Source organism: Rhea pennata, chromosome 18 (genome assembly GCF_028389875.1).
Source record: "Rhea pennata isolate bPtePen1 chromosome 18, bPtePen1.pri, whole genome shotgun sequence".
NCBI lineage: Eukaryota > Metazoa > Chordata > Aves > Rheiformes > Rheidae > Rhea > Rhea pennata.
The window spans coordinates 3,222,201-3,237,309 of record NC_084680.1 but is presented as its reverse complement, the minus strand read 5'-3'; the positions used below and the strand labels follow the sequence as shown (position 1 = coordinate 3,237,309).

At 42.9% G+C, this 15,109-nt stretch overlaps 1 protein-coding gene across 16 annotated transcripts in view; it reads left to right on the top strand.

Annotated features, from left to right (window-relative positions):
- The window catches only part of ZNF618 (zinc finger protein 618), a 179,843-nt gene extending 166,043 nt beyond the window's left edge, over window positions 1–13,800 (top strand). For all 16 annotated transcript variants that reach the window (XM_062590847.1, XM_062590853.1, XM_062590852.1 and 13 more), the window contains 2 exons: window positions 3,502–3,603; window positions 4,743–13,800. In XM_062590847.1, coding sequence (XP_062446831.1) covers window positions 3,502–3,603; window positions 4,743–6,256 — 1,616 coding nt within the window. In that variant the 3' untranslated portion in view covers window positions 6,257–13,800. The remainder of the gene's footprint in view (window positions 1–3,501; window positions 3,604–4,742) is intronic.
- The last annotated feature ends 1,309 nt before the right edge of the window (window positions 13,801–15,109 follow it).

The window sequence follows — 15,109 nt, the reverse complement described above, 5'->3', positions numbered from 1 at the left end:
TGCTTACTGCAGTTACTTTCGACACGGAACAGGGCTGGATGAAGCAGGTATCTGTCATGTGTAGCATTAGCAGAGATGCACTTTAATCAATGAGTAAACCTCTTCTTCCCCATTCAGGGTTATTCTGGTTAAACTATATTTTCCCAACTCTCCCTGCTCTGTGTGTTTATAAATCACTGTGCTCTGCTGAGCTGCTTCCCTCAGTGTCTCACTGGTATGACAAGAGCGATTATGTCCATGTCGTCTTCCAATGCTTTCTCCAGCCTGTCACCCAAACCAACTCATGTAAACAAGCAGGCTATCCCTTCCTGCGAGGTGCTTGGGGTACATGGTGCTTGCCTGTGTACTGTGCTCCTGCCTCTTTGTCTGGAAGAAATGTCGGTCTTTCCTCCCAATCTGTGCAACTTGATGCAAACTGTGCAGTGTTTATTTTCCAGGTCTTGTGGGATGAGGGCAAGACAAAATGATGAGGCATAAGAGCTACAGACAGCTTTTATGGGTGTTTGATTCTGGAAGCCTTGCTTAATCAGAGCACAAGTAGAGATTACACTGGGCTTATAGTTACTCTGGTCACAGGGCTTGTTGCCTTCTAGCCTGTTAGAGCTTGAGGATTTGCATATCTGAGAAACAGTCATCAGTCAGCATAAGCACAACAACTCTTCAATCTGAGAGGCAGAAGCCTTGAAGTAGTCAGCAGAACTGGTGGCAGAGGAACCTCATACTGGAGACACTGGCATAGCAGCAGGTTGCACCAGACCATATGCCCGTACTCAAGGAATGTTTCATGACAGGGATGTGGAGCTCGCGCAAGCCCATGCATGTCAAACTCCTCTCAGCTAGTGTATTCAGAAATCCAGTTTGATTCAATCATATTTGAGACAAACTGTTCATCTCTTCCAACAAAATGTGACATGTGACTGAGCCCTTCTCACAAGTGACTGAAGACAGGGAATGTACGGCTGCCTTTGAGGAGCAAAAGCAGGGACATACTGGCACTTCAGACCTTCAGAGGGGTGAATCTGGAGGCTGAAAGATAATATGAGGAGATTATAGCTCCGTAAAACAGCTACACAATGAGAAGAAGCAATTAGAATGTAAATTGGAGGCTGAAAGGCAGAAATAGAACAGCAGAATAAAAGGCAGAAGAATTTGTTCTGTAATTATACTGTACAATATACAGCTTTGACTCCCTTTAAGGTACTTTGTTCAGGTCGAATGCTACCATATAATGCCCTTCCTACAATCTAGAGCTAAAAAAAAATAGAAGAACAGCTAGGCTGAGCCTGGATTAAAGGATTGGAGGCATGAAGAAAAATTAAAGAAGCATGATCTGTATAGTTCATAGACTGCCTGATAAGGAAGATGAAACTGAAGTGCACAAATCTCATTAATGTCCTATAGAATGCTAACAGATATTTGCACATAATCCCCTATTATTGTGAATTTAGATAAAGGGTTGGGGGGAGGAAGAACAGAGAGCGTCTCCCACCCTTCCCCCTTTCAAGACAAGAAAGCCTTCATGTTGTTAGTTATGTTAGTTCATGTTACTAACTTTGTTGGTGTGAACAAAGTTAGTAGCCAGCACTCAGCATTCTCATTTGCCTGCCTGCAGATAGGCACCTGTAATGCCACTCGTGGCATTAGCTCTAGAGCAAGTAAACTAGTCAAGTGCTGGGGGGAAAAAAGATGTATCTGATTGCAGGCATTCACTGGAGCTTGTCCCTTCTCTTCCACACCTGCCTCTGACTGCAGTCCTCAGCATGGCAGTCCTCCCCACAAAACAACCACCACACTGTACCCTGAATTACACAAGCACGTATAGTCTTCTAGGCAGTCCCAGAATCTACCCTGGTTGGGCTCTGGTTCTGTGTTTTCCTGTGTTTCTGGTCCTAGTTCTGTATTTTCCTCTTTTAGGTATTGATTCAGTCTGTGGCCAATGCAATGGCCTGATCTAATAACTGCATAATGTGCAGCTGTTACCAGCTAGTTTGGAGAACACCCCAGCAGTTAGCATGCGGAGCTGCTCGAATTTGAGAGGACTTGTATGTAAGAGGGCACTAGAGTTTCATTATATCATTGCTTGTTTCTGGACCCTTGCCCTTCTTTCCCAGGTCATTGCCATGCACAAAGGAAAGCAGCTTTGCCCTCTCCTATGCATTCTGATGCCTGCTGCTCTGCCCAACAGCAGGGCTGCAGAGCAAAGTACCTGTGCATACTTTAAGAAGGTGTTCTTGTAGTTCATACTCTGCCCCCTTGAGTGCTGGGGTAGGATTCATTTGACTGCATGTTGGTGTGTCTAGACTATAGATGTTGCCACCTGAGCTGGTCACCTTGAACTCCCTTTATAATCAGTGGAGAAGAAGTCATTATTTCCAGGTGAGTTCAAAGTATGATAGATCTTATACTACAGGAGTCATCTGATTCTGGCTAGGTGAATGAATCACACTCTAAACATGCTTGTTTTGCACCACTGAGTGTAAAAGGAGCCACAAGGGGCCACCTTGAAGAGAGATGCCTCTAATAGAGATGTCCAAAATCAGGTGAGATGAGTCCAGCTGTGATGAGTTTTTGTGATGACTTGTTTCGTCTTCCTTGTTTTTAATTTCATCCTTCTATTCAGTCATCTCTTTTTATTTCTCCTCCTTCTTCTGCTTTTCTTCATTGTACACTTTAATGTTGCTTCCAGCCTATTTCAGAGCACAATTTCATAGTGAAACATACTAAGGACTGGCCAACTTCACCAGGGTGAGGGCAAAGCTCTTGGGCACAGAATAGGGAAAGATGTGAATATAACACAAAATTTACTATCTTGGCCATGTTTCCCTGAAAAATCTCATAAGGCTGACGGCCAAAGTGTTTAGCTGTCACATATAAGGAAACTGGACACAAAGATCCCTAGGGCAGTTGCTATCTTTGCGGTCTTAGGGAGGAACAGTTTTTGGTCACCTTCTGAAAACTTGTTTTTTCTTTGTGTTTCCAATCTGAGGCAGAAGTGGGCAGCCTGAGAGGAGATTGGCTCTCTCTGCTGTGGGAAAGCAGTATACGAAGGTTCTAATAAGGTCTTAGATACGAAGGAGCTGAACTTTGTTTAGAAACTGAAGTAGTTGCAGTGCAGAAAGAGACTCAGTAGGCAATCAGGCTGCATGAGCAACATCGTGACTTACTCCTCCTGGTGTGCAGCTCCAGTTGACAGAGAGACATTTCTCAAGCTGTGCTAATGGCATCAATGTCACTGATGCACAGAAAAAAGCCAGTGTCATTTCAGCTGCACTGTGGGAGGTTATGGGTGAAAGTCCAAAGACAGTTTTCAGGGTTCTGATTGTACTGTGCTATCTCACTGAAAACCACTTAAAAACTTCAGAGAGTATAGTAGAATGATGCCACCTTAGTTAAGGGAAACATGAGTGTAAATACTAAGCCAATGGCTGTTGTTTCTCCTTCTTTGTGCTTTATGCATTAGTATCTTGTGCTTCTAACACATCCCTGTCTCTTGCCCCACAGCTGACAATGAGAACAATATTGCCTCCAGCCAACCCAGATCACCTCTAACTGTTGTTGAAGAAAAGTGGAAACCACAGCTCCAAAGAAACAACGCCAACAATAGTACGTAATGCTGTGTTTGCTCTTTTGTTCAGGGCTTACCTATCGGCTTTGAAGCAGTCACTGTTCCAGAGATGGTGTGCAGCAGTGACTCAGGCATTGTACAAGGCTAATGCCTTCACCTGACTGCACTTGATTTCATCTGTAATTTATATGGTACCCTGCAAAGCACAGCATCCATTCCCCTTACAGAAGTCCTGATATGTGAAAAGGATTGGGAATCCCTGAGAGCCAGTAGGAAAAGATTCATACAGGAGATCTATTTGAGAACTCTGGGCTAAAGCCAGCTTCTGATTTAAGGTCAGATTTTGCAGTCTGGAGTTAAGAAATTACTCCATGTGGCACTGTGTAATATAGGTATAACCTGTTCCTTCATGGGCAGGCAGGCAGCCAATGTGCAGCTTTATCCCCAGCTTCTCCTGTGAACTTGTGCTTCAACACAGATGTTAAAATACAGCTCCACGTAAAAGCAGTTCCCAAGCTCTTGAGCTAAGCAACTGGGAAGAAGGATTATAAGAAAACATGGTTCTGTGTGTTCTGATGTGGCCAGAAGTGACGTTAATTTAGCCCAGAGTCAGAGACAAAAAGTGAGATCACTGGTCATCAGAGGAAAAACTTGAAAGTTCTGCTTCAACACTATTTAATGTGGTAGAGGAAGTTGGATTTTCCACTGAAGCAACTCCTCCTAAAACAACTGGCTCAAAGAAGTCCAGCCTTCCGGCTGGGCTAATTACATAGACAGAGCTGTGACCACCATAGATATGATCAGCAAACAGCACACATGATTATAGTTTACCTAGGCAGTTCCTAAATGAACAACACAAAGATATTGGTGGCGAGGCACTGAGTTCTGAATAGATGATGTGTGCTCTGTTTCAGTTCCCATGTCAGGGAAGCATGCAAATAAGCTCCTTGCTGTTGCCAGCAAGACCCATCTCTGGAAGTTCCTTTGTCCAGAAACATTTTGGGAAAGAAATCCAGGTTGGAATCGTCTCTTCCATCATCTGGGCCTGTTCCACCTACTGAGTGTTCTAGGCCACTGGGGTGTCTCTCAGAATTGTTTTTTGACTTCCTCCCTGCTCCTGTTGCAGAGGAGCAATTCTCATCTGGTGCTTTCTCTCCCTCCTTGTATTTCACTGCAGCATCTGCGAGTGGTTCGGTAGGGAACAGCGCGATCCCAGAGAAGGAGCGGCAGAACATTGCCGAGAGGCTCCTGAGGGTGATGTGCACTGACCTTGGGGCTCTGAGTGTGGTGAGTGGGAAAGAATTCATCAAGCTAGCACAGACCCTGGTGGATAGTGGAGCTCGCTATGGTGCCTTCTCAGTCACTGAAATCCTTGGCAATTTCAACACACTGGCTCTGAAGCATTTGCCTCGGATGTACAACCAAGTGAAAGTGAAAGTTACCTGCGCCTTGGGCAGCAACGCATGCCTTGGCATTGGTGTCACTTGCCACTCTCAGAGCGTTGGTCCTGATTCTTGCTACATCTTAACAGCTTATCAGGTAGAAGGCAACCACATCAAGAGTTACGTCTTGGGAATTAAAGGTGTAGACATTCGAGATAATGGTGATTTTATCCACCACTGGGTACAGAACGTCCTCTCAGAGTTTGTGATGTCAGAGATCAGGACAGTGTATGTCACAGACTGCAAAGTCAATTCCTCTGCATTCTCCAAGGCAGGTATGTGCTTGCGTTGTTCAGCCTGTGCCTTGAACTCAGTAGTGCAGAGTGTGCTGAATAAGCGAACACTACAGGCTCGCAATATGCACGAAGTAATAGAGCTCCTGAATGTCTGTGAAGATTTGGCAGGATCCACAGGCCTCTCAAAGGAGACCTTTGGCTCCCTGGAAGAGACCTCTCCCCCACCCTGCTGGAACTCAGTGACCGACTCCCTCCTGCTTGTCCATGAGCGCTACGAGCAGATCTGTGAGTTTTACAGCAGGGCCAAGAAGATGAACCTCATCCAAAACCTAAACAAACACCTGCTCAGCAACCTGGCAGCCATTTTGGCTCCAGTGAAACAGGCAGTGATTGAATTGAGCAATGAGAGCCGGCCCACCTTGCAGCTGGTACTGCCCACCTACGTCAAACTGGAGAAACTGTTCACTTCCAAAGCTAATGATGCTGGTGTAGTCAGCAAACTCTGCCACCTCTTCTTGGAAGCTCTGAAAGAGAACTTCAAAGTTCATTCGGCACACAAGGTAGCCATGATCTTAGACCCCCAGCAGAAGCTGCGGCCTGTCCCACCATACCAGCATGAAGAGATAATTGGCAAGGTCTGTGAGTTGATCAATGAGGTGAAAGAGTCCTGGGCAGAAGAAACAGAATTTGAACCTTCAACCAAGAAACCCCGGGCAGCAGGGGAAACCACAGCAGCTCAGGAAGAAGATTGGTTTGGGAAAAATGAAGTCTATGATTATTTGCAAGAACCTCTCTTCCAGGCCACTCCTGACCTGTTTCAGTACTGGTCGTGTGTTACCCAAAAGCATACAAAACTAGCCAAGCTAGCCTTTTGGCTCTTAGCAGTGCCTGCTGTTGGTGCCAGAAGTGAATGTGTAAATATGTGTGAGCAGGCTCTCTTAATCAAAAGGAGACGGCTACTCAGTCCAGAAGATATGAACAAACTCATGTTTTTGAAGTCCAACATGCTTTAAGACTATCTTTTAATTAAAACAAAACTTTAAAACACTGTTCCAAACAAAGAAAAAGAATTTTAAGTTCTAAACACTGTGGACCTCATTATGAATGCCCCTGGAAACCAAGTGCTTTTTTATATATATATAAAAATATAAATATATATAAAATTAAGTTTGAAAGGAAAGCTGAGCACGTGAGAGAGACAGCCCGCTGCCAGGAACGTGCTCCTTTCCATAGATAGTGTGTGGACTTGAAAGACTTTCTAATGTTTTCAAGTGGGCAGACCAATGGGAGGCTGATGTTCTAAAGTCTTCAGGCAGCTGAGATCTAAAGTGACTTGAAGTTTTTTTTGTTTCTCCTCCACCCCACCTTTTTCCTCTTGTCCCCGGGCCATCTTACCATGGATAATCAGACTACATTGAACAGACCAGTTCTACACTGGACTTTGCTCCTTTGAATAACTGTACACCTTGAGGGCATTTGTCTTCAGCCTTCTTGACATACGGTGCATGTTATCAGGGCAGCTGTGTTTTATGAACACCAGTATCTTTAGAAATCAGGAAGGGAGACTTCAAGGATTTTTTATTTTATTTTATTTTATTTCTAATTTTTTTTATAAGGTTTTTCCAAACAACAAAAGTTACTCTTCTGTCTCCATTCTCAGTTTTGAGTTTAACATGTTAACCTAGTGATAAGTTTGATTTAAAATTAAGAGAAATGATTCACGGCAGAAAACATCTGTAATTGTTACATTTCTGGAATTCCCCCCCCCCTTTTTTTTAGTATAACTTCTTTTCTGAATTCCCAGTGTAAATTAGCTTGTCTGTGAATTCTGTGCAACAGGGGTTCTCAAACTTTTTCATAGAGTAGCCCATTTGTGGTTAAATAACATCCTTATGGGAACTGCAGCAGTTGCTTATATAGAAAAGCTAGAAACCAGCAAAAGCAAGCCAGCAGTGGCAATGCAGCTGTCTGTGTGCCATCAGCATGCTTGCTGGGGTCTGACAGCTGCTGTTGAGAACCCTTGTACCTAAACTTTTGTAAACCTTCCCAGCACACACACTCAAAATAGCCTTCACATGGCCAAGGACAAACCAAGGTGTATGATTCTTCAGGGGAACAAAGATCATCAGTTTTGTCAAACTGGGGTTTGAAGGAAGCTTAGAGAAGTGCATCCACGCAAAGATCCTTTTGAATGTAAGTGCTCCTAATTGAGTGCAAAGAATATCTTCCCATTTTATTTTGAATGGTTTCCTCTAGTAGCACGAATGTCTTTTTAATACCTATAGTGCATTACACTACTTATTATATTGTTGAATTGGTCTGGCTAGGAAGGCAATGGGCCCTTAAACATTTACGTGTATTGGCTCACCCCAAATGCAATTAGAGATCATCATAAAGCAAAAACATCTCAGTCACTCTGCTGTCAGTCAAGACCAGTGCTCAGATGTGCCCAGTGCCTGTAGGTACAGTTCAGTAGGCTGCTGGACTAGATTTCTGCAGGCTGTCAGATTTGGTGCCTCTTGGACAATTCCCAACTTCTGGTGCCAAACTGTTAATTTTTCATCACTGGGATTTGTATTCCAGAGGCAAATTGAGGCAAATTATCATCTTTGAAGCAATCTTTCCTGCTCCCAATAGTCTGCTCTGAAGTTGCAGTCACAGAGGCAACAGAGCAACATTGGAGATTCAAGAGGATGGACTGGACAGTAACACACTCAGCTCTGACCAGGAAGGCTGGAGACTGAAGCTCTTGTACAGAGCAAGAGTGTTTTCTGATTGCTGACAATGCAGTAGTGAGACAGGGAGCCATCTTTGAAGTGCTGCTGTTGAACAGACATTAAACCAAGATCCCACCAGCCCATCTCTGGTTATAATAGAAGTTTTAAGTCCCAAGACATGTGAGAAATGGCAGACACAGTTGGCTAGCTTGCAGTTCTACCCACCTGGTATCTCAGGCTTTGTGTTGAGGTGTCTTGATCCTGAAAGGCACCGACAGCTTCATTGCCATGAGGCTCAGACTGGGTACTCTTTGCGTACTAGAGACTTTCCCTAGATAGAGGTCACTGAGGATAATTCTTCACAGGCAGCTGTCTTCTCCAGATTATTCTTGCCCTTTTCAGCTTGGGAAGCAGGACATACTGTTAGTCAGAGAATCCACAGTTTGGGTTAACCACAACTTTCAGCACTCTTAATGGCATCAGAGCAAAACTGGTGATCTCCTAAATGCAAGTTTTGGGTGTAGATATCCTAACCAGTTTCTAAAAGACACAGCCACACAATCCTGCTGCCAGCTGGGGTAACAGTATCATAAAGATGAGCTGCCAGCAAAGGGAGGCGTTTGTACATCTGATTTCTCTGACAGTGGCTTTTGCAAACAGACGTGTTGGTTGTAGAGCCATCACTTTTCTTCTTGCTGTTTTTATTTTCTCTGATGCAAATACTACCTGCTTGGCCAGCACAACTGAGCCCATGGGTAACACATCTGTTTGCACTTGCAGTGCAGGAGAAACCTGTAACAAACAAAAATTAAGTGTCAGCCTACAGAGAGGAAGAAAAATAACACGAGAGGTGTGCTGATTTTGAAACATTTGTGCTATGCTGTAGATCGCACTGAATAAAAAATCAAGGGATGCTGCAGCAAGAAAACTTCACTGAAGGAGTAGTACAAAGCAGATGAGCCTTTGAGGCTGCAGAGTGTGTATTGTGCAGCCCAGCTGATGGGCAGATTTGGGGGCAGGATCTGTAGCTTTCTCCTAATGGCATGTTACATCTTTTTACCTGGTTAGCCTGAGACTCAAGGTACTCACAAGCTCCTCGTCACTCTGGCATGGCACCTTAGCATTCCTTTGAGAAGAGAGCTCCAAAACCCCAAATATCTTTTGCTGAGGGTCAGGCTGGTAATTTCTTTGGAATTTTTAATCTCAGGCTTATCGTGTTGTCTCTCTGTGCAAGGCACAAAGGATGGAGAATTGGACAAAAGAGAGTTAGCACAAGTTTGAAGTCCTGGAATTAAGAATGAGGTGAGATTGCAGTGGTTTGAACAACCATTTAATGCCAGGTTGTGCATAGCAGTGAGCTGGACCTTGGCTGCATAACCAAGGCATACAAATGGAGAGGCCACAGCCATCCTTAACCCCCAGCCATTTGCCCCTTCCCCAGAGTGCCGTATGGTCTTGGCATCAGATCTGGAGCTTTATTGCTGTGATGACCAAAGAGAGGGACTGACTGGCCCTCTCCCCTGTCCAGGTTACTATAACCTCCAAGGCAACTTTGGTTCTGGTTGTACTAATGCTAAGATGGATATTAAGCAAACATGCAGCAATGTCTGTTAGGTGCAATTCTCCCAAAGACTTAAAAACTCAACTTAGCAACTGAAAAAGCAAAACAAAACCTAGAACCCTAAAATTGAGCAACATGGAATATCAGTGAGAAGATAAGCTGGCTGGCCAGCCCCTTCTCCAGGTAGGTAATGGAAGATTCCGCAGCTTTTCATGAGACTACATAAGGTCACAGGGTATTCTGCTTGAAAGTGCTTATTAGTGCACTGTCAGATCACAGGCTGACACATGTCTGATGTACTAATGCCCCATGCTTAGTGTCTCTTAAAAGGATTGAAGCACCTTTGGAGCACATGTACTTGCTCCAGGTGCCAAGGTTTTCCTTCCCTTTTCAAAATTCATATTTATGTTCAGGAAATGCAGATATTCTACCAGGGTCTGAATTTCAGAAACTCTTCATTTGCCAGGTTATTAGGACTGGTTCAGCAGGAACTCTGTAGAGCAGCACATGTGCCGTAAGGAGTGCTGCTGTGACAGGAGACAGGAAAGGGGAGAATCTCTTTGGTTGGCAAGAGCTATGATGAGATTCTGCTTCCTCTTAGCTGGGAGGAGAAGTCCTCAAAAGTGGGGAGTGTGGTAGTTGGTATTGAGAATTTACCTTCTACTTACTCTGTTTCCTTAATCGAATAGTGTATTTGGATATACAAATGGTACCTCTGTCATCCAGGAATTCATTTGTTTCTGATGCCCACTCTATGCCTGACCTTGCAGACTTCCTTTTCTGACTTCACAGTTTGCTTTGAGAATGGTTACAATCTTCAGGCAGGGAGCAAGCACCAGCAAAGGATGAACTGTTAGAATGAAAGGCCTTCATATCCTGTCAGAAGATCCTTGTTAATAATAGAAAACTCAAAAAGCGGGAAACAAAGGTAGAGCTCTTCAAAATCAAAGGTTGTTTTTGTGTGAATATGGCAGCCAAATGGTTAGTGGAGAAGAACTTGGAACGCTTATCTTCTTTTCCTGTGTCTTTTCTTCTCTGTATATCTGTAGAGGTCTGGCTTGCAAAATGGGCTTGGTGTCTTGCAGCTGGTTAGGTTTCAGATAAAAGTAAACGTTTCTTTTTGTCAAAGCTTTGTCTGTTCTAGGAAAACTTGATTTTCTTTGATGTGAACTAGTGCAACCTAGAAAACTTGCTGTGAAAGCCTACAGCAGGTTTAAACTTTGCCTAATTCACGTGTCTGTTAATTACTAGTTGAACCAATTTAACTTTGAGATAAGCATCCGCATAAACCACCTGCACTGATTTCACTAGCTTGTGCTTGCTAGGTGTTTTCCGCTGCTGATCAGAGAATGCTTTCAGAAGCAGCTCAGGGAGTGAGGACCCTTAAGTGAATTTTGCAAATGAAGTTTTGGAAATTATGCTCAAGGCCCAAGAATCACAGAAAATAGAGTGGAGATGATTCTGAAAAATTTGCTTGAGTTCTAAGTTGTGATATTTGAGTATTATTACGGTATTCAGTGAGATGTCTCAGGTTGGTTGGTTTGTTTTTCTCCAACTACTTGCAATAACATGGAAGGTTTTGTGTGAGTAGAAGTTACTACATATGTTTATATAGGCAGATGAGTCTGTGTGGCCTTACTCAGTCTGAAGAATCATTTCCACATGCTAAATCACACAGTAGATGAGCCAGAATGTAGTCTTGCACAGGAGTGGGATGAGTGAGATACTGTGCTACTCAGAGAATACTGTGTTCATTTCTAGAAAGCACCAAGTTACTGATAAACCAGAAGAAAGTAAAAGAACAGCCAAAAAGTTACTGAAAGGCCTGTTTTCTGTTAAGGAAGGACTCGTATTTCTAAGTGAATCTCTCTGGCTAAAGGAGGAAAAGAGAAGCTCCTGTGAGCATTCAGAAGGAGCACACACAGGAGAAAACAAATTCTCTATGGACTAGTTAGGAACAATTGGATGAAAGTGAACAAAAAGATACTAAAACCAGATTTTGGGGAAACCTTTTATTGAGGAGAAGTCTGTTCATGTAGGAATAATCTGTTGTGGAAATGTTTTTGGAGCCCTATCATTTAGAACAAAGCTGTGCAGATAACTGGAGCACACTCTGTAAGGCATGATGCCACTTTGGACCTTACCGAGAGAGAAGAGACTCGATATATAGGTTGGACATGATTGCTCTGGTGGTTGATTCCAGTCCTGCACAACAGCTGATAGATCCTAGGGCGTCTATAGAGCATCTTCCTCCACATGTTCCCATTCATCAGAGCCACCAAACCCTTCCCAGCACTTAACATTATATATAAACCAGATTTCATAATGGAAGGAGCTAGTAGACTGACAGGAGGGGCAGAGGATATGCCACCAGTTCTGAAAGCAAATGTCTTGTCAACACTTACACTGCCAAAGTCAGCAAAACTGGGCGTGGAGGAGAGCATTAAGTGTTCTGCTGCTTCTGCTCTGTGTTTTCTGTGCTGCACAATGATCTTGAGTCCTTGGGATCGGTTGTGAATCCCCAGAACCATCAGGTGAGACTCACAGAGCTTTGTCAGATACTTTTGAAGATGTGGCACTGTAGCAATAAGAACTCCCTTTTACAGTGCATGGGACATGTCCAAATGCCATGGGCAATCATCTTCCCTGGGGCTTCTGGAAATTTCATAGAACAAACCAATAGACAATAAAATACAGAGAGGTAAAAACAAGCACAGCTCCACATTGAATGCCTCTTTAGTACTGTGGGATAGTTTGCTTATGCTAGGCCAGAAATGGTAAACCAATGAGAGTGTATTGCCATAAAATTTAATTTTATATATTGAATGTTTTGGGGATTTCTGTTGAATTTTTTTTGTTTGGCTGGCTAGTTGGGTTTTTTACTACTCCTGTTAGAGTCCTTTGTTTTGTAACTTGCCAGAGAGTTTTGCTCACATTAGACAACGGTATATCCAGTAGACCCTTTAGGGTTTAATGATCTGTAGGCAGCTGAGTTTGAATTTTTAGAATAGCTTCTGAAATGAGTCACATGAATGGCTCGTTCATGCACAACATCAACCACTGACTGAAAGGATTTTCTTTCTTCCCATTACTTTAGCATCGTTGACAGTGGTCAGCATGTCTTGGGCCCGGGTGAGCAGCACAGCCTTAATGATAGGAATATTTTAGAGTGGAATTGATGAGTACAGGCATGTCAAACCCTTGCTTTTTACAACCAAAGTTCCTTAAAAAGACACTTCCAGCCTCATCAGCCTTGAATGCTTGTTTTCAGTCTTCTAGGGGTTCTTGTGGTGGTCTCTGCAATGTGTGTGGATAGGATGGTGTTGGTTTTTTTGTTTGTTTGTTTGTTTGCTTGTTTGTTTGTTTTTTCCAGGATGTTGGGAAGGGGGGAGGACTCTTTTTTTTCTCTCTTTTTTTTTTCCTTGCTATCTATGGAGAAGGACCTTTCTGCTCTAGGAAGGAGGCATGTATTCTGGAAGGAGCAACAGCCTTAGGAGCTGTTTTCCAAAGTCCCTTTAACTTTTTGAGGACTTTAATTGTGTTTTAATTATTTAAAAGAAAAAACGATAATGGATAAACTGAAACATTTATGACAGGTGACTAGCCAAGGCTGTAAATCCAGGAGGAACGCACATCGTCCAGACTGTGAGGATTCTGGTCCATGCCATAGCTAGAAAATGTCATGCTGACAAATGAAAACCATCAGGAAATCCTTGTTTGCAGCCAGTCTGAAAAGAGAAAGCAGTTCCTCGTTCGTATGTTAATTTTTTGAAACCTCCTGTTGGGAGCTGAATTCTTGTTGTTTCATCAAGAAAACAATGTTCTCCTTTCCCTCCTCGCCCTCCCCTCCCTCAGTAACTTTTGTGCATTTCCTTCCTTTCTGTAGATGCAGATGTTCTAGGCAATACCACAGATGCACCTGCGTGTGTCTCTACCTGCGAGTGCAAGAATCTCATGTCATCTTAAAAAAATACAAAAAATATACAAAAAATATACAAAAAATATCTTTTTTAGGCCAGAGTTTTCTACAGGTATTAATGAATATTTTTCTTAATCCTTATAAGTTTTATGTGTTTAATATTTCTTAATACCGGTAGCATTAATTTATACTTTTGTAGCAACACAATATTTTTATAAACCGCCACCGCTGGCTTTGTCTTCATAATGGGGAAATGTGCGGGCAGCTGGTCCCGCACTGTACCATGTACTGTATTTAAAAGGTTATCTAATGTCACACTTGCTGTGTTAATAAACAAAACAAAACCTGTTTGAAGTCTCATGTATTGTTGGTGTGGATCGAATGACTCAATAGAGAGCAATATTGCACGGGGTTGAGTTGCTGATTTTCATTGTGATATATGAACGCTTGAGGCCAACTCAAGTTCTTCTGAATTTTTTTCTTTTTAGGATTTTTTTTTGTTTTGTTTCGTTTTTTACAGCTAAATAAATTCAGTGCTGTTTGAAACTTAGACTGACGTCAAATGAAAAGGATTATTAAAAAAAAATCAAGGTGTTTAAATGTTGCTGTTTTTACAAGTCTGTTGCTGTCTGAATGGAAATATTCCACAAGAGAGAAGGAATAATTCCACTTAGGTTCCAAACTAGCTGAGAGCTCCAGGCCAGAGTTCAGTTATTTGGAGAGGTATTTCAGAGACATGTTTCTGCAACATTCTTTTCAGAGTTGATGCCAAGGCAGAAGACAAACTGTAACTGTAAGAAAGCATCCGTTGCTTGAGGATTTTCATGTCAGTGTTGTATTTATGGTTTTACAATAAAACAACCTTTAGGAAAAAAAGAAGTGTGTGGGGTTTTCTATTTTCCAAATACATGTGGGACCTCACTCGCTACTGAGCATCTCAGTCTGAGGAGAGAAAATAACACTTAATAAATCCCACAGGGCAACAGGAGTCTCTGATGGACTTCATCAGCCAAAAAACTTAGCAGTGGGCTCTTCCCTGCATCCCATGCACACCCAACACTCCCTAAAACAGTTTCTAGAGCATCCTCTGTCTCAAGCTTGTCTGCCAGTGCAGCAAACATGCTTCTCTTTTACCACTGAAATATTTATGTATAGCAGAAAGTTCTGCACGGACCAAGACGCTCTATGGTCAGCTGGATGGGTGGTTGGTTGGTTGGTGTAATGCAATGTTCACACTGCCGGGAAAAGTTCAGTCCAGCTGAAATTTGTACTGCAAAAACAGTGTAGGCTGATACCAGGAAAAATAGTCTAACTGACACACCATATTCCTATCCTGCATAGTCAGAGGTTTTCACTTGTATCAGCAGCTTCATCTGCCAGCTTGTTTTCACCCTGGGAGGAAAGAAGCAATCAGGCAGTCAGCAGGCACTATGTAGCCTCGTTCCTCTTTCTACAAGACAAGGCTCTTAATAGCTATTTGTAATACCAAAATATCACAGGGCACAGAAATATTTGCTTAGAGACTATGCAAGTCTTGACCCATAACAGTGTGTCTCACAGGGTCACAAAGACAGAGCAGTGCCAGAGTGGTGGCCCATCAAGGGCCTTATTTGGAAAATACCTCCTGGGAGCCATCGAGAAGTTGCTCAATGTCATCAAATACTGTGCT